The 24498-nt window shown below is 36.9% G+C and overlaps 1 protein-coding gene across 1 annotated transcript in view; it reads left to right on the top strand.

Annotated features, from left to right (window-relative positions):
• TPRG1 (tumor protein p63 regulated 1) overlaps positions 1 to 24498 on the top strand; it is a 141379-nt gene that overhangs the window by 47362 nt on the left and 69519 nt on the right. The window contains exon 4 of the mRNA XM_008053626.1: positions 21109 to 21285. Within this exon, the coding sequence (XP_008051817.1) occupies positions 21109 to 21285 (177 nt within the window). The remainder of the gene's footprint in view (positions 1 to 21108; positions 21286 to 24498) is intronic.

The raw sequence follows: 24498 nt of genomic DNA, 5'->3' as shown, positions 1-24498 counted from the left end.
GTCTCACTCTGTCGCCCAGACTGGAGTGCAGTGACCGCTCCCGGCCACCGCAACCTCGACCTGCTGGGCTCCGGCGATCCTTCCGCCTCAGCCTTCCGAGTAGCCGGAATTACAGGAGCATGCTACCACGCCTGGCTGATTTTTTGATTTGTTATAGAGATGAGGTCTGGCCTGCCCAGGCGGGTCTCGAACCCGCAGGCTCAGGCAATCCACTCACCTCAGCCTCCCAAAGGCACGGGATTACAGGCTGAGCCACCGAGCCCAGCTATCTCCCTTCTTTAAATGGTAGTTCCTTAGTGTTCTTTTTGGTTTTCCTCTCTGCCACAATCCTTTAACTCTTCCTCCCCAACAAAATCTCCTTTCAAGAAAAGTTCTGATTTCCGTCATTTCTACCACAGTAAGAATTTGCCGGCTTCTTTCTTTGCTTGTTAACCTCATAGCTGGTTCAGGGATGCATTACATAATGGAAAGAGCTTCCAGTTGTAAAGAAAATGCTTCAGGGCATCTAGAATAAATAAATAAGGTGCCCAGTTACTGAGACCGTTTAAGCAGAAGAATGGGAGGTCCCATTGTCAGAAGGAGGTACATTCATTGAGGGTTTGAATGACCTTTCACATTTAACTCTTGTTACTTATGTGTATGATTGGAGATTGTAGTATATCAATGTGGAGAAAGGCAAAAGTAACAACAACAATAAAAATGCACAAACAAAAACCCAATCCCTACTAAACAAATTACAAAAAGAAAAACAAAATAACAAAACAAAACAAACAAAGATACAGGCCCAGAAGGATGAGAGCCTGGGACTACTCCTGTCCCCTTGTTTTGTCTTCCTTCCTTCCTTCCTTCCTTCCTTCCTTCCTTCCTTCCTTCCTTCCTTCCTTCCTTCCTTCCTTCCTTTCTTCTTTTCTTCCTTCCTTCCTTCCTTCCTTCCTTCCATCGCATGAGACCCATCCATTCAGTTGTTATGAATGATAGGAGCTATAGAACAACTGCCCTAACTTCACCAACCACAAACTATTCTCTTCAAACATAATGCTTTTGTGTTTGACAAAAATGACTGTGTTTCATGCACATTAACTTTTAGCTCAATCCATGGAGATGAGACACGCCTGGCTGCTCATCTAGCAATCTAAAGCAGGTCCACTTTCAAACAAGGATTCTAGTTTCAGAATGACGAGAGTAAAAGCCCTTTCAATGTATATGACACATTACAAAGTATTCTCACATCCGTGAACTTACTTTAGCTTCACAACAACCTTTCAGATTTTACGGTTCCCATTTTGCAAATGAGGAATGTAGACTGGGGAATGTGATGTGCTAGATGAAGAATGTACAAGTGATAAAATCAAGGAAGATGGACAGCACCCCTACATTAGCCTTGAGGCTGATTGGATTCTGATTCTTTCCAAAAGAATATAAGACGCAGGTGTGGGATGATTGATGAGCTCAGCTCGATCTTTAGTCATGGTTGGTCAGACTCCTAGAAATAGCTTGATGCAGGAGGGCAAGGTGGGAATTGTCAAGAGAGAAGACTGGAGACATGCTTAAGGGCCTTCGCATCAAGTTAAAGAATTTGCATTTTATCCCCTATGTCATGGGGAGGCACTGAAGGGTTGAGAAAGTGCAACTGTATTGACATTTTTATGAAGATCACCGTAGGTTCCCAATCTTTTATCTAAAATCCTTGGAACTTAACTAAATCAGAATGGAGAATTTTTTAGATTTTAGAAAGCTAAAACAGTTCATATGCTGTTTATTTCACCAACATTAATTTGGTAAAGTCACATTCCAAGGACCAATGCCCAGATTTATTCAGGTGAGCTACTTTATAATGTTGTAAATTGATATGAATATATTATTCAGTTAAATTTTAAAAATAAGTTTGAAGGCACTTGGGAAGAAGACACAAGAGGAGTGAATAGAAAGTCTGAGAGAACTGGACAGGAACAGCCCTAAATCTCAGCTAAATCCCAGTTTGTTAAAAATCATTTGGAGGTGGAGGTGAGAGGATTGCCTGAGTTCAGGGTTCAAGACCAGCCTGGGCTACTTGGTGAGACCTTGTCTCTACAATAAATCAAAAAATTAGCTGGGTGTGGTGGCACGAGCATGTAGTTCCAGCTACTTGGAAGGCTGACACGGAAGGATCGCCTGAGCCCAGAAAGTTGAGGCTCTGATGGCTGTGAGCATGCTACTGTACCCCAGCCTGGGCAACAGAGTGAGACTCCTACTCAAAAAAAAAAAAAAAAAAAAAAAAAAAATAGAATATTCTAAGGTGTCTTCAGTTAGAATCCAGGCTTCCAGCCCAGATCATCCAGGAGCTTTATATTACTCTTCAACTATGAAAACTAGATTGTGTTTACTTCCTTCTTACTTCCTCCTTCCCCTTCTTTCTTAGCCCTTCTGAAAAAAGACTTTAAAAAAATTGAGCATATGCTTTTAGAAGTGATCCATTAAGCCGGCACCAAGGAGAACATCTTGACACTCTATGGAGTCTCAAAAGGTATCATATGATGGTACTGAAGTGGCTCTTCAGCAGAATATACTTGAGATGTCTTATCTCCAGTGGTTCAAGAGGCAATAGGAGATGCCATCTTCCCTCCACACACAATGTGAAGTGGTGGTGGTGGGGGGATTGTTGTTCTTATTCCTCTTATTCTAATTGAGAATAGTTGCCTGTGGTGGCTGGGATCAAGTAATTCTTGCTCTTCATCGTTGTAAAAAAGTACTTGGAATATATTTCATTATCTCCTCTTCCCCCCACCCCAGCCTGCCCAACCCATCCAATTTCTATCCTAGGACTTGGATATAATGAATTCATGAAATCCAATTAATTATCTATGTGGAACATACAGACAATAGAACTAAAGTGGAGTTGAAGAGGTAGCCTGATGTCAGAGAAAGAGTCCTGAATATGGAATCAGAAGATTTGGCTTTAAATCCTAGACCTGCCATTTTCTATCAGTATAGCTGGGTGAACTTGGTAGGATCTATTTTTTTTTATAATTAGCTAACTTGTTTTAATATGTTCTTTAGTCCATTAGAAATTCACTGCTCTTGAAAGAAGAACAATCATTGTTAATTTTTGGTATGTATCTTTCTAGCTTATTTCCATGCATTTTTGCCAGATTGTTATATGTTAATAATGCCTTTTATTGAGCATCTAAAATGTACCAAGTATTGTGACGAGTGTTTTCCATGCATTTGCCATCATATGGGTATAAATGCTTATAATTTTGGTTATCTCCTCTAAATGGTACTTCTCTCAGTTTTTTCCTGTTACCATGTGGTTTTTATAAAGTTATTCATCATTCATTATTATTGGACAGTTACTTTCCAACCTGTCAATGGTTACACAAATTTAAGAGTTTATTATTGTTTCTTCAAAACTGAAGCACCAAGTGAGGAATATCTATTAAGGAAGACTTTATGATTGGAAAGATAAATGAAAAAATATAAAGCATCCTCATTTATTTTTGGATAAACATAATAAATAATATTTCTCTAGATTTTTATAGTTTAAAGTACTTTTCATTTAGTTTAATCTTTACAACAATGGTCTGAGGTAGGAAACATTACCTTCAGTTTGTAAATAAGTGAGTCTAGGTTCAGAAGTGTAGTATAGTTCTAAAGTCGCAGAAATAAGACTCTAACCTATTATATCGTCCTGACTTTTGCCAAAATAGTCTACCCACTATTGTGCAAAGATTCCACACATGGTTCATTATTTTACTGTAGCCTCCTGATGGGCAAGGGCTGCCTGTTTTATATTTGGAATCCTCTGTAGAGCCCTCTGTAGTTTCTCTGGCAGAAACATGTTTGAAAACTGAGAATTCTGGTTTATTGGACTTGGTGGAGTAAATGGAAGTGTGCAGGGCATCTATGCTTAATTTGGAAAGATTTCTTAGAAGATCATTCCCAGATCTTTATATTAAAAGAGAGGTGGCCTGGGAGATAAGGAATGCTGAGGGCAGGCGACCATGAACTATTTTCCAGGCACAGGGTTGTGTCTTTTGAAATACACTGACCCCAAAACAACACTGCCTGTGATCACTTTCACACCTACTATCATATACATTCCTCAAATAGACCTATGAGAGAAGGCAAAGAAGAAACTATTGGCTTGATTTTATGGATGAAGAAACCCAGAGATTAAATGACCTGTCCAAGAGCAACCACTTATTAAGGGTCACAGGAGGGCTTGGCTTCCTGACACCTCTCTCCCAAGCTGGTTGTCTTCTCATTACACTGTTCCTGCCACCTTTTGTGATTTTTCAACTCTCAACACTGCAATCACTACAGCTTAAATTGGTTAAATGATCTTTGTGCCTGAGTCTGGTTTCTTTGTTGATTGTCTTTTGTTTGCAGGGCGGAGGGTCACTGGTTCACTGGGCAGGTTCAGAGACCTTTTCCTCTTTTCCTCTTCAGAGTTTTCTCTTGTTTGTGCTGTTCAATTGACTTTATTTAGTCTTTGCCCAGAAACAACTAAAAAAGTCAAATACCTATAGGGGAAGATGGGTGATACTGATGGATTAAAGCCAATCACACCTTTATCTTGTCACAGTCTAACTGTGTTATTAAGATTGCTTAACTAATAATGCAATAGAAATTCTATTACTAATAATAATGAAAAAGTAAAAAGACCTGGAAATCAGAGATTTTTAATCCTTTTTAGTCATGAAGAATTGAATGATAAAAATACTGTGTAAATTAGCATTCCGGACTACATCTTCTACTCAGTTCATCTATTAAATATGCACACTCCCATCTATTCTATATACAAAAGAATAGATGCACATTCCCATCTATTCTAGACCCCTGCTACTCAAAGTGTGATCCTGAGATCAGCAGCATGAGTATCACTTGGGAACTTTTTAGCAATAAGGATCCTCAATCCCCACACCAGACCTACTAAACCCGAACTTGCATTTTCATAGGCCCCCAGTTGATTTTATTCCTATGCACATTAAAATTTGAGCAGTACCAGTCCAGATCACTCACATGTTCATGGTCCAAGGACATCAGTGGCTCTTCATTGCCTCCATATACTTCTGTGGCAACCTCAAGACCTTGTATGTCATGACTAAATTTCTCTTTCCACCTTTACTTACCATTATTCTTCTTTGCAAATTCTATTAGTCAAATTGCACTGCCTGTTGTTCCACCAAAATTTCTGGTGCTATCCATTGGTGTCATGATTGTAGTCACCTAGTTTTGTCTATCTTGTATGCCTTTCCCTTCTTTCTGTTGGCCTGGACTTTTTCTGTCATTCAAAGATAAAGTCTATAGAGACTTTCCATATTAATTCAACCAGATTAATCTTATCTCCCTTCTTTGTGCTCATATTATATTACATATTGTAGTTTATTGTACATATCACGAAGAAGGATTCCTTGAGGCAAGGTCTGATTTTGATTCACTTCTGTCCACGCATATTTTGGCCTACCGCCCAGTGATTAGTACAGTGTGTGGCACATGGTAGGGCTCAGAGCCTATCATGCACTTGACTCAAATTTAATTCTGATAGAGCAATCCACTGTTTGATGCCCTTCAGTGACACTAGCAGGGTCTATCCATCGTGTCCTGCCTCTACATTCATGAGCCTCCAAGCAACTCAAAGGCCAATAAGATTTGTCTTCATCCTTGGATGAAAGCATTCAGGCAAAAAAGTGCCTCAAATCTATCATACTGTTAATGACCTGTGGCAGGCCTCTGGCAGCAACATTAGCACCTTTCTTGCCAGAATCCATTTATACAGGGTGGGTATTTTCGACAACCACTTAATTAAACACATTGCTTTTCTCTATAAATTCTCCATGGCAGCAACCTCATACTGATAGCTAATGGTCTCTGAGTGACCCGCATTATAAGACAGTGAGGGCATTTAGTTGCTGTAGTCGCAAATGCACTTGCAAGTGTTTATTTCCCCTTGACTGTGACCAATTAGATAGGACTCAGAAAAAGCCAAGAGGTGAAGGAAGACTAATGCAGCTAAATGCCTAGCTCCATCAATTGCTAGTTATTTGACCTTGATTGTACTCGGCTCTTATATCTTCCGGACCTCAGTTTTATCATCGATAAATTGGGAGTGTTAAGAGGGTTATTTTAATGATGAAATTTCTTAATATATATACAATGTGTATAACTTTTTTTGCCATATGGTATGTACCATATAAGAGTTTAATTTTTATTACTATTATTATTAGTTGTCGTATTTTTATGTTCATTTACACATACATTTATTGATGTGTTTACTGTACTCCTTCCATAAGCCAGACTTTTCCTTAAAAGATGAAAATATAGTGGCAAATAAGACAAGATTTCTATCTTCAAGAACATCTTGGTTTTGTGAGGAAAAGGGACATGTAAATGAAGATACAACAAAATATAATACATGCTGACATGTGGCCCTACAAATGATTCTACGGAACGCAGAACTCAGTATGTATTGTTGTATTAGGTAAAGGGAACATGTGAGATTAAAGAAGGAGGAGGGATTTTCAAAAAGATACGATGAGAAAGAATATTCCAGGAAAAGATAATAATATGTATAGAGTCACAGAGATAGGTTCAGGGAATCATAGACAGTTCAATGTGGTTGGATTATAGTGAGCAAGAGTGAGAGAACTGGAAACAAGCCAGAAAGACAGGAAGGAACCAGAAAGTAAAGCATTCTGAATGCTAGCCTAAAAAGTTTGGGTCATATTTTCTTCTGAAGTCACAAGCTAGAGATCCACAGACCATTTCCACCCTGCTCAGTATTTTATTAAGCTAATTTTAAATGCTTTTAGAGAGGGCATTTGCTTCCAGTTTGCCTCGACCTTGTCACTGTCCATTGCATTACACCAGCCCCTCTTTATTCTCTGATGCAAAAGTGTGTGAGAAACAGCTCTGATCCCTTCCACTCCCTAGCCCCACTACACTATGAGTGCATCTCCTCCAACTACGTGTCCAGAGACCTCATTTTGGTATCTTGAAATTTGTTATGGTGGTTATTTATGCCAAGAAAATATGATCGTGGCATTATTATTATTATTTTAGAACTTGCTTAATGTTCACAGCACATGACTTCCTTCCCAATCACTATGGACATTTCTGTCTTGAGTACTAAAGGATATCAAATAGGGTATTGGTGTTATTAAAAACACATTAGGCCCTTAAAATAATTGCTGAGTAATTTAATCTTAGTGTTGGTTATTTAGAGCTCTGCCAATGAAATAAAGAAATCTTACGATATGAAAAAACAACCTTAGCATTGAGGTTATCAACACTTTTAGGCCACTTTCACAGCAGTTATACAAGCAATTGTTATAGCCTCTTATGAATAAACATGCTACCTGATTTAAAGACACAGTACATTTTCTCTTTTCTGTGGGGCCACTAGGTTATCCCGAAATGTCCTGTTGTAGAGAGGGTAGGGTGAGTTTAAAAAGAGTAAGCAATGTGGAGAGGAGGAAGCCTCTGCTACCACTGGTCAGAGCTGTACATTCCAACAGTTCCTGTGCTTTCTGAAATGCTTTGATATATGAATTAATAAAATGTAGAATTCTCAGTAAATAAAATTATCAGGGACAGAGAGGGATATTGTATGATGATAAAGGAGTCAATTCACTAAGAAGATATAGCAATTATACATGAGTATGCACTAAATAACAGAGCTGCACAATATGTGAAATAAAAACTGATAGAACTGAAAGGTGAAATAGACAAACTCACAATTATAGTTAGATGCTCTAACACCATTCTGTCAATAATTGACATAGCAACTAGACAGAAAATTAGGAAAGATTTAGAAGACCTCAACTACACCATCAATTAAAGACTCAATTAATATTTATAGAACACTTTACCCAATAACATCAGAACACACACTATTTTTAAGCACTCACATTATGTATAACAAGAGCTACCATATCATTAGCCACCAAAAAAACCTCAATAAATTTAAAAGAATTAAAATCAACAGGGTGCAGTGGCTCATGCCTGTAATACTATACTTTGGGAGGCTGAGGAGGATTACTTGAGCCCAAGAGTTCAAGACCAGCCTAGGCAACACAATGAGATCTTATCTCTATGAAAAAAATAAAAAATTAAAAAATGAAATCATACAGAGTATGTTTTCTGACTATAATGAAATCAAACTAGAAATCAATAATGAAAAGATAACAGGAAAAAATCTTTAAATAGTTGGAGACTAAATATACTTCTAATAATCCAGGGATAAAAAAGGGTATCTCAAAAGAAATAAAAATTGCATTAAACTGAACAAAAAGAAAAATATAACATATCAAAATGTGCAGTTAAAGCAGTGTTGAAAAGAAATTTATAATGCTAAAAAAAAGGTAATCATCAACTGGGGAAAAGTCTTAATTCAACATAAGCTCCTGCTATAAGAAACTAGAAAAAAAAATAGCAAACAAGCTCAAAGTGAGCAGAAAGAGGAAAATAATGTAGATAAGGTAGAAATCAATGAAAAAATACAAAATAGAGAAGACTAATGAAACAAAAACCTAGCTCTCTGAAAGAATCGATAAAATTGACAAACGTCTAGCAAAGCTGACAGAGAAAAAAGAGAAGAGACATAAATGACCAATATCAGATAAAAGAGAATGTCACTATAGACCCTTTAATGTTTATTAAATAGATAATAAGGGATTATAGCTAACAATTCTACACGCATACATCGATGAAATAATTCAGTTTTCAAAATATACAAACTATCACAACTCACTCAACAAAACATAAAAATATTTAAATAGCCCTATAATAATTAGGATATTAAATTTGTAATGAAAAACCTCCCTCTCAAAGAAATTCCCAGGCTCAAATTTATACACTATGACCAAGTAGGTTTATTCCAAGAACGTAAGGCTGAGTCAGTATTGAAAAACCAATCAATATAATCTACCATATAAACAGAATAAAGAAGATAAATTATAAAATTATATCAATTGATGGGAAGAAAACATTTGACAAAATTCAACACTCATTCATGATAAAAAAAAAAACTCTGAGAAAAAGAATAGAGGAAAACTTTCCTCTATTTGATAAAAATATCTGCATAAAACCTATAGGTAACATGCTGTTGAGAAAAATATAATATTTCTCCCCCAAGATTGGGAACAAGAAAAGGGTACTTTACTCTCACAACTGCTATTCATTATAATACTGGCTGTTCTAGTCAGCAAAGTAAGGCAAGAAAAGGAAATAAAAAGCATACAAGTCAGGGAATAAAAAAATAAAAATAAAAACTGCCAAAAACTGCCCTTCTTTGTATGTGGTATGATCATCTATGTAGAAACTTATAAGGAATCTACAAAAAAATACAAATAAAAACAAAAAAACCCTTTTAGATATAATAATAATAAATCAGCTCAGCAAATCTGCAGGATACAAAATCAACATACATCAACTAGTTGTATTTTTATATACTAGCAATAAAGAAGTAAAATCTTAAATTAAAAATATAACATAGTCATGCAAAATAAAGAAGAAATACTTGGATGTAAATCTAACAAACACATACAGGCCTTGTATGCTGACAGCTACAAAATGCTGGTGAATGAAATTATAGGATACCTAAAGAAATATAGAAGCATACCATGTTCATGAATTGGAAGATTCAACATAGTAAAGATGTCATTTTGTTTCAAATTTGAAATACAGAATAGGCACAATTCCTATCAAAATCTAAGCAAGATTTTTCTTGTAGGTATAGACACATTTATTTTAAAATTTTTATGGAACAATAAAGTAACTAGAATGGCTAAAGCAATTCTAAAAAAGAATAAAGTACTCTTCACTGGCGATTTCTATTTTCTACTTTTGGTCATAGCTGATTAGACAAAGATGGGCTAATCCATCCATCAACCTGTGACCCAAAGAGAGAGCTTGAAGGAACAATGTGGGCTAACAAAATGCCCTAGCTTGAGAATTTGAACTGGGAGATATGGAGATGCCCCAGTTAGCTATGAGAGAAGATCTGAAAATTAATGTACAGTCAGAACTAAAGAAACAATTAGAGGTCATAGTCAAGGTGGAATTAAAGAGGAATAAAAATTCTCAATAAGCAGAAACCTACCAGTCAAGAGAAAACGGATGAGATTTATAGACACAAGAAGCTTGATAGAGACTGCCCCTGAGAGAGAAGCCTTCACTCTTTGTGGCTTTTCAGGTACCTTGAAACCCAGCTGTGCTGTGGTTCCTGCTCTTAGATTTCTATGGGATGCCTCAGAGTATTTTTATAGCACATCTACTCATCTTGGGTTTGCCTGATCTGGGCTGTGTCCGGGGTACTCAGCAAGCTGTAACTAACATAATACAGTAAGCAGATTTCTCTCCCCTGTAAAATAATAAAACAATGGAGGTGGCAAGATGTGTTCATTAGTTCTATCTTGTCCCTCTGTTCTTTTTGCATTCTCCTCCGAATTAGACCTTGTTCTCCTGCCAGCTTCCTTGGCTTCTGATCAAGTGAATTCAGGGGAGGAGAAAGCCCCTCAGAGGGATGGGCCTGTTGTTAGCTCCTGGTGTGCTGTAGAGGACTCGAGCTATTCAACAGCTATTCAGTAGTTTTGTGGGAAAGAAAGAAGGATAGGGTGTGTCTGGATTCTTTTCTTTTGTGTAGCTTTAAAAATATCCTCTTACTGATGGTAGTGCTTTAGGGAGAGCAAAATTGCCTGGTTGCATAAGAAAAATCAGTGGGAAAAACTACTCGATGGGCTGCTTGGGATGGGGATCAGGAGAGGTGGATTATGGTCTTGGCTCTGTCACTTCTTACTAAATCCATGTCACTTTATTGTGACTTGGTTACTTCATCTGTAAAGTACGTATGTGTGAGTGTGTGCGTGGGGGGTCTTAACTATTTAGTATGAGAGACAGTCATAAATTGCAAAGAAACGGTGGTTGTTTTTGCATGTGATCTGGCTTCTGCATTAATCTCCCTTCTCTCTCCTCCTTGATCCCTTGCTTTGGTCACTCTGGCCACCTTGCTTATTCATGAACCTTGATGCTTCCTTTCTTAGATCCTTTGCAACAGCTTTGCTCTTTACCTAAAATGTTATTCCCACAGATATTCCCCAACTCCCCTTTTTCCAAGTCTCTGTATTTATGTGTCTGTTTCCTTTTGTATGTGTCCCCTCTTAGAATACAAGTGCCAGAAAAATAAGGGTCTGTTTGGTTCATCATCATAACAGTAGTGCCTGGAGTCTAACAGTGGCTCGATAAATAGAGTTTGCCAATTAAGTTTGTAAAATTGCCACTGTGCGCTTACGTTGGCGGCACTGTACAGACAACTTGGTAAGGTTTCATAACCTTGGTATATCAGTGTCTCACAGCTGTGTTTGTGTCAACATGTGGTAGTGTCTTGCTGAGTGGCATTCATTCTTGTTGTTATGTGTTTTTGTCTGCCATTGTGAGAATGTTGGAGTTGGAACTGGAGCAACAAATACACATTACATTTCTTGTTAAACTTGGCAAGAGTGGAAGTGAAATCAGGGAATGTTCATACAAATTGATGGAGATAATGCCATGAAGATGGCAGTATACAAATGGAGCAAACATTTTTCTGAGGGGAGAGAAAGTGTCACTGATCAAGAGAGGTCAGGACAGTCAGTAGCAAGCAGAACTGATGAAAACATTGCAAAAATTCATCAAATTCTGTGTCAAAATTGTCAACTGACTGTGGGAAGCATAGCAGACCAAATAAATATTGATAGAGAAACAGAAAAATCTTGGCATGAGAAAGGTGTGTGCAAAAATGGTCCCGAAGGAACTCCTTCATCACGACAATGCATCAGCTCATACAGCACTGTCTGTGAGGGAGTTTTTAGCCAGCAAACAAATAACTGTATTGGAACACCTTCCCAATTCACCTGATCTGGTCCTCAATGATAAAGGAAATATTGAAAGGAAGACATTTTGATGGCATTCAGGGTATCAAGGGTAATATGACAATAGCTCTGTTGGCTATTCCAGAAAAATAGTTCCAAAATTGTTTTTTTATGTAGACTAGGCACTGGTGTTGGTGCATACCTTCCCAAGGGGAGTACTTTGAAGGTGACCATAGTGATATTCAGCAATGAGGTATGTAGCACTTTTTCTAGGATGAGTTGGCAAACTTAATTGTCAGACCTTGTGTCTGTTGACTCAGTAGAGGGATTACTTCTGGCCTGGTTACCTGGTATTGCCTTTCTAAAGAGATAACTTCTTTATGCTGCATGGTGAGAAGAAGTTCAATCACAAGTCAATAGCTGTCTTTGAGCTATAATCCTGAGCAGCTACCCTGTGTCCTCTGATGTGGGCTCATATTTGCATCCACCATTGGCTTCTCTGGCCAGTGTGTTTAAATGAATGTAGCTTGGCTCTTTCAGTGGCACTCTTGTGAATTTTTTACTTTATACCAACTGTAACAGGTCCTTATCTTCTAAGGTGTTCCCCAGCAGCCATCTTCAAAGGAAACTTCACATATAATGCATGGTCTGCATTTTAAGTCAGAGTAACTTAAATATAACTTTCAATATACTGAAAACACACCTAACTGTGTCAGACAAATAGACAAATAGAAACTTACATACTTGTATATGGAATTAATAACTGCTCTTTTAACTTTTTCAGAAACTTGAAATGAAAATATTCTTTATGTCTGAAAACTGGAGTGGGCTTAAGGAGTTTTCTTTAAGTAGATTTATCAACCGCCCATTCATTAATTTATTTGTTAATTCAACAAATATTGCAAAGTGTTAAGAAATTGCTAATAGCCAATGATATTTGGGTATTTTGTGTGTGCTTTGTATTGCACTAAATTCTCTCTATACAGTATCTCTTATCACCACAACAGTCCTATGAGGAATAGACTATTATGATATTCTTTTTGGAGATGAGAAAACTGGAAGCTTAGAAAAGACAGACAACTTTTACCAGATTGTACCACTAGTATGTGCAGCGGTGAACTTCCAACCCAAGACCTGTGAAAGAGGAAGCCCACTGCTGCTCAGGAATCTTGCACTCATCAGGGAAAAAGATAATATGTATATAGTATGTGGCACAGAACCTGCTCCATAGAAGTCCCCAATATATGGAGGCTTTTGTTATAATCAAAGAAAAATGTTTGTCAAAATTATTCACAAAAGCATATAGATCTCAGAAGCTTCAGACATGGGTGTGTGTGTGTGTGTGTGTATGTGTGTGTGTGTGTGACCACTAAAACTTATTGCTTGTGATTTTTATTATATTTTTAGAACTTATAAACCCCTTTGTTTTCTGAAGAAAGAAAAAACTTTTGTTTTCTTCACTAAACAATTTGAACAATATGATGTGTCCCATGGTAGGACTTCCATTACTCAGAAGAAAAAGTCACTTTTGCAGGACACATACATGGATGTTTCCAGGAATTTCCTAGCTATCTTTTATAAGGATACTTTATCTGCTTCATAAGTGCACATTAAAGAAGGGCTAATAAATGAATAAACACTCCTTAATCCTTTCCTTGTTTATGTATCAAAGAATCATCCATACATTTCTTTTTATTTATTTATTTTTATTTTTTAACTTTTAATTTTTTTATTTTAAAGAAGTGGGGTACAATTCAGGGTTAGGTATACAAATGTTCATTATGCTAGTACCATTGTTGATGAGGTGCACCTGTACTTTTCAATTTGTGCTTTGCCAACACAGATGTTTAACCAAATAGTAAGGAATGAAGTGTTGTTAATAGAATCTTCTTCAAGGGCCTCAGATAGATGCTGGGGTTGTTTTTTCTCAGTCCTGTGGGCAATGGGCTAAGATCCTGAGAGCTGAGTTCAGGCCTCATCAGGCCTGAGTTATCATCTTCAAGCGTCCTCACACCGCTGAGTATCCTGTCACTTCCCTGCATATTTCCTTCTCACACCTTAGAGAATTGTTATTCCTCCAGGGTAGTAGAATTGTTCCAGTATTCCCAGCAATGAACACAAAACCTGGTACATGACTGTCTGTGTGAGGGGCTGGGAGGAAAAAATGAATTTCAGGAAGTCAAGTCAGGAAACCTAGGAACAGGAAAGGTTGGTAACCATAGGGTTTTTATTAATATACTGTGTTTAAGCCCAAATGTTTATATCAAGGAGAATGGAAAATAAATTGTTGCATATTCATACATGGGAGCTTTACATGTCAATAAAAAATAATAGTGTTTGCATACAGCAACATTAATGAATTGCAAAGAAGCTATGTTGAGTGTAGAAAACGAGAAAGTAGAATATATACTGTACCATGCTGTGTGATTCCAGTTACATGAAGTTCAAGAACAGGAGATGAAAGTCAGAAAAGTGCTTCCTCAAGGTGGAGAGTGGGGAAAGGACTATTGAATTGGAAAGGGCATGTGGGATTCTTCTGGAGTAATGAAATTTTTCTATAGGTAGATCTGGATAATGTTACATAGATATAAAAAAGTGTAAAATTTAATTGAGCTATAAAGTTGTTTGATGCACTTAAAAAAATAAAAATATATATATATATATATATTATATATTGTGTTTACTTTGAGGGTCTCCTGTTTTAAGCAAATTTCAGAGGCCCAGGAAAGGGTAACCAGATGATTGAAAGACATGTATGTGGATTATTTAACAGAAATTTTTACAAGACTCTTCTTAACTCAGGGGGAGGGAAATTGCTTTGCTTTAATGCCATGTATTTTTCATCTTTTTGTGTTTGAAAAGCAAACTCAAATTGGATTCTCTTCAGGGTCTGGAACCCTGTGGATGATCAGGGAAATGTGAGGAATGAATGGTTCAATTTTTTCCCCCCTTTCTCCTCCCTGAGTTGCTGATTCCTGACTTGCCAAGATACTGTCTTCCTTTTCAAGAGCTGGGCTTTGCTAAGACATTTGACGGGTGCATGGAGAGTGATATGTAAATCAGGGATAGCCACTCTATTTAATGACAGGGAAGATACCTCTACTGAGTGGTGTGTGTGTGTGTGTGTGTGTGTGTGTGTGTGAGAGAGAGAGAGAGAGAGAGAGAGAGAGAGAGACAGAGAGAGAGAGAATAATATTAGAAGAAAATCTTTCTTGGAAGGAATTCACTTTCAAATCATAAATTTATTTGACACAACCTTAAAAGAACAACTGAAAGTATTGTTGGGTGTGGAACTGGGGCCACTGAGAAGGCATCTGTGATGATTTGAGTAACTGGGTGTGGGTCTTGGAAACTCTCAGGATAGGTCCTGCCTGTCATTCCTAATTCGCTGTTGCCCTCTGCTGGTGAAACTGTTGCTATCCCAGGAAACTGCAAACTCACTGAGCTCTTGGGTGTCTTATTATCAGGAAGGATCTAGGCTCCCTCTCATCAAGTACAGAAGTGATGCGGGTACTGGGGAGCAGCTGCGACTAGATGAGATGAGATGCAGAGAGTCCTGCGCCAGGAGAGACTAACTCTCACAACAGAAAAGATGGATCTTATGTTCCTATTTTTTCTCTTTGTGCCCTGCTCCCTTGCTGAAACCTTGTTTTCTCTTTGGGTCTGTGCTGGGCACAACGAGGAGACTCAGATGTAAATAAGTCGCTCACTCTGCACTAGAGGGGCTCCCGTTTAATGTGTGTTGGGAGGGGCGATGAATAGGACAAGTACATACAGATAATTGTGACGAGGGCCACAGCCGAGGCACTGATAAAGGAGTGTATGTATTTCATGGACGGAAAGATGGCATCCACTTGGGAGTAAGGGAGGTGAAGGTGACAAATAGAAATGAAATAGATTGCAGTTAGGCTGCAAAAATGGGTGATTTTTTTTAAATTTAAAAAAGATACATCTTTTATCACAAAGTAGAATATATTCATTGTAAAAAGGAAAAAAAAAAAGAGAACTCTGGCAAATAAAAGCATAAAAAGAGATAAAAGTCACATGAAATTCTGACACTTGGCTGGGCTTGGTGGCTCAGCCTATAATCCTAGCACTTTGGGAGACTGAGGCAAGTGGATTGCCTAAACCTGCCGGTTTGAGACCAGCCCGGGGAAATTGGTGAGACCTCATCTCTACAATTAAATAAAAATAGCCGAGCGTGGTAGCGCATGTCTGCAGTTCCAGCTACTTGGAAGGCTGAGGCAGAAGGATGGCCGGAGCCCAGCAGGTCGACGCTGGGGTGGCTGCAAGCATGCGTGCCACCACACTCTAGCCTGGGCGAAGGAGTGAGACTCCAACTAAAAAAAAAAAAAGCAAGCCAGAAAGAAATTCTGCCACTCAGAAACAATCAGTATTAACATTTTGATATGTGCCTTATTTTGTTGTTGTTACCAAATTGGAAGGACAATGTAGGTAACATTTTGTACTGCTCTTTCTCACTATTGTGACATGCATATTTCCCTGTTACTGATTATTTTTTGTTTTGAAGGGGAGTATTTTGAGCTGTAAACCTGAGGATCAGAGTTCCCAAGCAACATGAGCTGAGGTGTATAGGTTGCACAGAGCAGGAATTTCCATTTTTTAATAATTCATTTCACAGATATAGTTGGATACTTACAACCTTGAGAACAGAAAGCTAAGACCTGACTCTGTCTTTTCAGAGTTTATAGTATAGGATAAAAGATAGACATTCATTATATAATTATAGAAATAACTGTAAAATTTCATGTAGGATAAGTACTATGAAGGAGAAATGCGTGGGGTATGAAAGTATTTTTTAGGAGGAGATAGTAACTGAGGTCTGAGAAGACTTGCTGGAGTAAGAGGTAAATGGAGTATGACTCTGTAGGAGTTGTCTAGTAGAGGAGACTGTGAAGAATATTACAAGCTGGGCTTGGTGGCTCAGCCTGTAATCCTGCGCCTTTGGGAGTCTGAGGTGAGTGGATTGCCTGAGCCTGTGGGGTTCGAGACCCACCTGGGCAGTGAGACCTCATCTCTACAATAAATCAAAAAATCAGTCGGGCGTGATAGCACATGCCTGTAATTCTGGCTACTTGGAAGGCTGAGGTGGAAGGATCACCGGAGCCCAGCAGGCGAGGTTGTGATGGCCAGAAGTGGCCACTGCACTACAGTCTGGTCGACCAAGTGAGACTCCACCTCAAAAAAAAAAAGAATATTACAAGCAGAGGGAACAGCATGTGCAAAGGCCCTTAAGTTGGAGGGGGCAGAAGGAATTGAAAGAATGTCAAGAAAAACAAAGTGGAAACATTGGCCTGACATGGGGTAGAAGAAGTATGAGGGCTGACCCTCTCATAAGAGCCACTAGGAACTATTGAAGTGTTTTCAGTCAGGGTCAGGCAGTGAAGACCAAATTTTCTTTTCTTTTCTTTTCTTTTCTTTCTTTTTCTTTCTTTCTTTCTTTCTTTCTTTCTTTCTTTCTTTCTTTCTTTCTTTCTTTCTTTCTTTCTTTCTTTCTTTCTAAAAATAAGGGTGAAGAGGTTGGAAGGCAGCAAGAGTAGGTATAGGTAAATCAGGTCTGGATAACTGGTTGCCCAAGTGTAGTGAAAGGGTGATCGCAATAGTCCAGGCAAGGGATGTTGGAAGACTTGATTAGGATGGTGAAGGTGGAAATGGAGAAATGTGGGTGGTATTGAGAGATATTTTGGGAGTAAAATGTTTAGGACTTAGCATGTAAGGCGAGGTAATATGTAGACTCCGGAATAACTCCCAGGACTTTAGCTTATATCACTTGATGTAGGGAGAATTTTTCCTCAAGATAAGAAATACTGAAAGGAAACAAGGTTTGGAAGGGACAGTCATAGGCATTGTTTTGGGGAAGAAATTTGCTAGATAGGACAATTCCAGAAGTGCTGTGTTTCATCATACCTGTTGCTTCTAGAAGTGGATTTTATCATGTTTACATAACACGCTGAATGGTCTACTTTTAAAATGTAGGTGGTACTGGGGAGAAAGCCAACACTATGCCTGGATATGGTTTCTCAATATCTGTTTCAGGTCGCTCTATTACACTTGCTGGACATAAAACACTGGGCAAGTCACTGGAAGACTCTGTGGGCCTTAGTTACCTTGTCTTTAAAATTAGGGTAATAAAATTTAGTCCAAAGAGTTCTTGTGAAGACTAAATAAGAGCATTGATATTCAAGGAATTTGTAAACCTCTGTGGGCTATACAAACACAATACAGTATCATTCCTATTCCTATATTTGTTGTTATTATCACTACCAAAACTTTAATGGTATTATTATTAGGAATATGCTATTTAATGTTTCTCTATAAATTCTTAGGGGAAAAAAAGGTATGATTGAAGTCTAAATAAATAAATATACCACCCAGGAACTTGAGATGGTGGCCCTAAACTATTTATAAGTTTGTGTATTTACTTGAATTCAGACATTCCCGACATGTAAATTATGCGGAGTCTGTGTCAAAGCAGAGCACTCTGTGTTCCTAAAAAGAATTATCCTTTTTTCTGAATCCTTTACCTTTTAAAATAAATCTCATTATGGAGTGCTGACATTTTCAGTAAAACCATTCAACCAAAAGCTGCAGATTTTTTTAGTCTAAAAACAAGTCTGTTTTATTAGGCAGCAGCTTATAACTTACTGCTAAGTAGATGCAATCTATTTAGGGAGGTTTATGTAGATATCTGATAAGACATTTCAGATTCCCCATCTCTTTCTGACTAAAACAGAATGTTAAGCAGACTATCAAGAATTCCCTTTTTCTCTTGAAGTAGAGGAGGAGTTTAGTATCATTGTATGTTAGAGTGGATGGAAACTATAGAATCAAGATTTAAACCAGTTACCTTGAACTTTATGCTGCTTCCTTTCACTATACCACTAGCTCTACTATCATGTTTTACTTGAGTGACTTTGGAAGTAACCTCCAAAGGGTTGTGGTGAGATGTAGAATTAATTCTCAAGAATACATAGTGGGCCGAGCACGGTGGCTCAGTCTGTAATCCCAGCACTTTGGGAGGCCGAGACAAGAAAACTGCCTGAGCCCGGGAGTTCGAGACCAGCCTGGGTAACTTAGCGAGACCTCGTCTCTACAGTAAATCACAAAAAAACTAGCTGAGCATGGTGGTATGCATCTGTAGTTCCAGCTACTTGGAAGGCTTACGTGGAAGGATCACCTAAGCTCAACAGGTTGAGGTTATAGTAGCTGTGACTAGAGTGAGACTCTAACTCAAAAAAATAAATAAAAAGAAAAGAAAAGAATACACAGTGGCTGACATATATTGGTGCCTTAATTAATGGTTTCACCCTTATTTTCCTCCTTTTTCTGTTTCCCTCTCTTTCTTTTTCCTTCATCTCCCCTTTTCTCTCCTTCAGTCTCCTCCAGTTCCTCCTCCCGTTGATTCAACTTCTAACTTCATCTTGTGTCTGTCTGTAGACTACACTGAGAAGTGGCATATAACAGAGTCACTTAGTGATGTAGGTCCCTACTAGTAATAATAATAGCTGATTTATAGAACCCTGACTGAGAATCATACAATCTTGTCCACAAACTTTTGAGGTGAGTACTTAGTATTATCTTCATTTTGAAAATATGAAACCTGAGCCATAGAAAGGTTAAAAGTCCAATATTACAGCATTAGTAAGTGACAGAACTGCAAGTTTCTACCTCCATCCTCATACCACATAAAGACTTCCAAAATGATTATAACTAGCATTCATTTATTCACTCAATAGGTATGTATTTAGTGCAGACTATTTGACTAGAACTAAATAGATTGATTAGGCAAACTGACAGTCTCTGCCCTTATGAAACACACACACACACACACACACACACACACACACACACACACACACACAGTCTCTCTCTCTCTCTCTTTCTCTATCTCTCTTTCTCACAGGATTGACATTCATTTTCCTACTCTCAGTACTGCATATATATTCACAGGATTGGTCAGTGCCTGCATGGCATCCATTGCTAAGCATTTTATATTTTATTCTTTCTCATAAACTGTGATAAATGCCATAAAAGAGAAAGGGTCAGTGTGCTTTGAGAGAGTGTAATGAGGCTATGTTTATAGAGGAGTTTAGAAAATTCTCTTTGAATGAGATGTTTGAACCCTGACCTGAACAATGAATGCTCATAATCCTGGGTAGTGGCCAGATCATATAGACCTGTAGTCCATATTAGGGACCTTGGGTTTGATCCTAGAAGCAAGGGAATGATTTTTAAAAAGTGAATGTGGGAGTGATATAATGCTATTTGTAGGTTAAGAATTGCACTGTGGTTACTGTGTGGAGAATGGCTGGAGTGGGATTCCCATCTACATGATAGATTAATTCTATGTGGCCAGAATTCAGACATGAATCAATCAAAAATCAGCCTTTTCAGTCTTATAGGGAAAACAAATCATATCTTGAAACAATTTTAATTTAAGTCACAAAGTTCTATATTCTAAAGACTATATTAGAGAAAGCAAAAGTGCTATTGGTCAGAGGAATTACAGACCATGTTCACTTTCTTTTAATAAGAAGTCATTGTTTTGTTTCCTTTTGTTGTTTCTTCTCTTGTAGAGAAATTCTTAACAGCATTTTCCATGTGTTCCCTGAAAGACTCTGAAATCTGAAGCAAATCAATCCAGTAAACACCTACTCTCTACTTTGCCTTTGACTCATAAAAATTTCACTTTTTCACTATATTGCTACCACAAGAACATGGTAGAATGAGCTCTAAATAATGATGGCTTGAAGGAGGGATGGTGGCTTGCATTCAAGACTCCATTTTATCTCCAGTCATCAATGTGACCTTTGGAGATTAGCATGAGCTAGTTTGTAGTGAGTAAATTTTGTGGTACAGATTCAGTTACAACAAAGAGATGCCTGGGTATCTGTGGAGGAAGATGTTCTCTATGAAGTGTCCTAGAGAACTGGGATAATGTGGGAAAGTATGAATTAGTTGACTGCCAACACAATACAAACTTGGTATTCCCCTAATGGATTCCATCACGGGTAGTCAATCACCTCTGAGCTCTATGATAATAAAACATTTCCTCATCATCTTTACCTTCCTTTCTCCTTTAGTCATGGGACCAAATAGGGAAGGTAGTGGTCCTAATATTTATCAGTCTCTCTTTCTTCTGAGCTGATAAAACTTCACTGTTTTCTGTGTTAGGAGAGATGTTTCAAGGAATAGCATTGTCTTTAGCTTGGAAGGGCTATCATCAACTTTTTTTTTTTTTCTGTTTTGATTCTTACAGGATAGACCACTGGAACAATGAGACGGAGAGGATTTTGCTGGTCACAGACAAGACTCTCTTAATCTGCAAATATGACTTCATCATGCTCAGCTGTGTGCAGCTGCAGCAGATTCCCCTGAGTGCCATCTATCGCATCTGCATGGGCAAGTTTGCCTTTCCTGGGTTGTCAATGGACAAGTGAGTATAATGTCTTAGATTTGGGAAAGTAGTGCAGTGGGGGTGGGCATGCAGAGAAAGCAATCGCAAAGTTCAGTACTGTAAGCTGTAAGAACCCAGGGGAGAATGGTGAAGTCCTCAGAGTTGAAATCATCAAACTGTCAAGCTGCTTCCTTATGTCAAGCACTAGATATACAACTTTAAATAAATTTGTATGTTAGTACAAGAACTACATTTGTATGTTAGTATGAGAGCTACATGTAAGGTGGAAAAAGCCATGAGAACATGAGGCACATGTGCTCAACCTAATTCATATGGCAGATAATTAGAAAAGCTTCCCTGAAGAAGCACTTGAGCCAATATTTGATGTTGGATGGGAATTAGCCAAAGAAGGAGCCAATGTTGGAGACCATTCCAAGGAGCTGGAGAAATATATAATACCTTTGGGGCCTGAAATGATTCTGTAGCTCAGTGGATAGAACCCAAAATGGCTAGTAGCTCTTCTTATAAGAAATCTCTTTGGGATCCTCCACGGAAACTTAGAGGGAATAGAGAGAATGGGGACTGGTGGGGGGAATCAACTGTCTCAGACATGTTGGCAATTACCAGAAAATTTGATGAGGTCTACGTAGGAGAATTGCTGAACTGGGTGCGTTCTTGAAAAGAAATTTCTTTACTAAACATTTTAGATCTAATCTAGAAAAGCAAGTCTTCCTCTAGGGCTTAATATGAGATCTTCCTATTGAATGGGGTGCTCCTTGAGGACACGTGCCATTTTTCTTGTCCTCAAAGCATACAACATTGAACCTGGCACAGAGTAAGAACTAAGAAACCTTTGTAAGATACAGAAAAAAGCACAGCTTGATCAAGTAATTGATTTTCCTTATACAAAGTGTATCATATAAAAAGCATATTTTATATACTTTTTTCATGGATGTAAGAAGTGATTAATGGATTGTTTATTAACCTTAAAATTGATCAAGTTTTCACTAATATATACACATACTAAAAATATATTTAAATATCAAAAAAAGTTTATTTTCAAGGACTCTCCTCTGCAAGTGATAGTCAGAAGTTTCTTCTATATTTTGATAGAAATAGACTATAAATATAAAAGAATAAGAATGTCTCTCTGTGCATATATGTATGTTTATATATACACATATATTTATTCCATATTATCTTACCCAATGAAAGCACACACCATAAACTACTCTTCCTCATGCTATATTATTCAGTGATATAACTTGGGGACTTATTAATCATATGTAGGTGAATCTCAGTCTTTTTAATAGTGCAGAATATTCCATTTTTAAGCCCAATCTATTTATCCAGTCCCTCAATGATATATATTTATTTATACTTTTGCTGCTATATAGTGCTACTACAAATATCCCTGCCTATTGAACTTTGTACAAATGTGCAAATGTATCTGTAATGTAGAATTCTAAGTCATAAAAATATTAAATAATAGATATTGCCAAATTGCCTTCCAAACAAGTGATAGCAATTAATGTTCCCATAGTATATGAATGTATTCTTTCCCAAACACTTTCACCAATATCATATATTATGAAACTTTTTAACTTTGTCAGTGAGACAAGTTAAAGAAAAGTATTTTATTTTTGCTTTAATTTGCTTCACTAGAATTTGAAGGAAGTTGAGTATGTTATTCTTAGGTTAGAAAATCATTTTATTTATTTTTCTGTCAGCAGCTATTTATGACCATAACCCATATATTTTTTCTATTGGGATATTTATTTGTATTGATTTATAAGAGCTATTTATATATTAAAGAACTTAGTACCTTTTCTACCATATGTGTTGGCAATAATTTTTTCCCCAGTTTTGTTGTATCTTTTTTAACTTTATTATGCTATTTTGATGACATTTAATTTTTAAGTGCCAAGTATATCAATCTTTCAAGGCTGATAATAAATTTATGTCTTTTTGAGATACACTTTCTTCATACTGTAATTATGAAGTAAATCACCAAGTTTTTTTCTAGTAATTTTATTTTGAAAACCTGATTTGTATTTCATCTGAACTTTGCCTTGAGTAAAGACAAAGAAATGTAATCAACTTTATTTTTTAACCAGATAGCAGACTAGATGTCTCACTATCATATATTTAGTATTCATTTTTGCCCCATTGATTTGAAATGTCACCTTTATTTTGTTACTTTTCTATGTATATTTGTATCTATTTCTGTATTCTTTATTCCATTTTATTTGTTGTTTCTTAAAATATGAGGTAGTTTTAATTATTATAACCTTATAGTATGTTTTAATATCTGGTAGAGTTACTCTCCATTCATTAATCTTTTCTTTAGAATTGATATATTTATTTATTTAAATATTTATTTTTTAATCAGCTTCCCTAACTCTTTTTTTTTTTAAATTTATTTTTATTAGGATTTTCACATATTAAATCAAGTTTTCATTCCTAAGATAAACATATTTGTGGCATATTATCATTATTTGGCATTGTTAGATTTAGTTTGCAAATGTTTTCTTACAGATTTTTATGTCTGTATTCCTGAGCGATATTAGTCTGTTATTTTAACTCTTTTGTAATGTTTTTACCAGTCGTTAGTATTTGGATTATGCTATCATCATAAAACAAATTGAGAAATATCCTTTCTCCTTTATTTTCAAAAATATTTTTTGTGTTATCTCTTCCTTGCCCTGGATATTTCTTGGTGGGACAGTTTTTTATAATAAAGTTAAATTTGTTTTATAAATATTGCAAGACTCATCCTTTTAAAATTTTGTATTAATTTTAGTAATTTGTATTTTTTAAGTAATTTGTTGTTTTTTTGAAGCTGTTATAGTTGAAGGCATAAAATTGTTAATACTATTCCCTTATAATCCCTTTCATGTCTATAAGATATTTAGTTACATCTTCTTTCTTTCCTCATATTGGCAATCTGTGTCTTTTCTCTCTCTCTACTCTTTTTTTGGTGATTCTATCAATTTTGTTCATTTTAACAAGAACATGCTTTTCACTTGCTTAATTTTTACTATTGTTTCTCTAATTACTATTTAGTTCATTTCTGCTCTTTTCTTTACTATTCCCCTGTCTCTACTTACTTTGGGATTACTTTCTCTTTTTTTAACTGCTTAAAGTGGAACCCAAGTTATTGATTTTAGAATTTTCTTTTTTCTTAAATGAGCATTCAGAGCTATAAATTTGTTTAAGCACTGCCTTTGCTCCATCCCACAGATTTTTTTT

Source organism: Carlito syrichta, unplaced genomic scaffold (genome assembly GCF_000164805.1).
Source record: "Carlito syrichta isolate Samal-C Ts95f unplaced genomic scaffold, Tarsius_syrichta-2.0.1 Scaffold75340, whole genome shotgun sequence".
Classification (NCBI taxonomy): Eukaryota; Metazoa; Chordata; class Mammalia; order Primates; family Tarsiidae; genus Carlito; species Carlito syrichta.
Note: the sequence above shows the minus strand (reverse complement) of the source record. Positions and strands in the feature narration are given on the sequence as shown.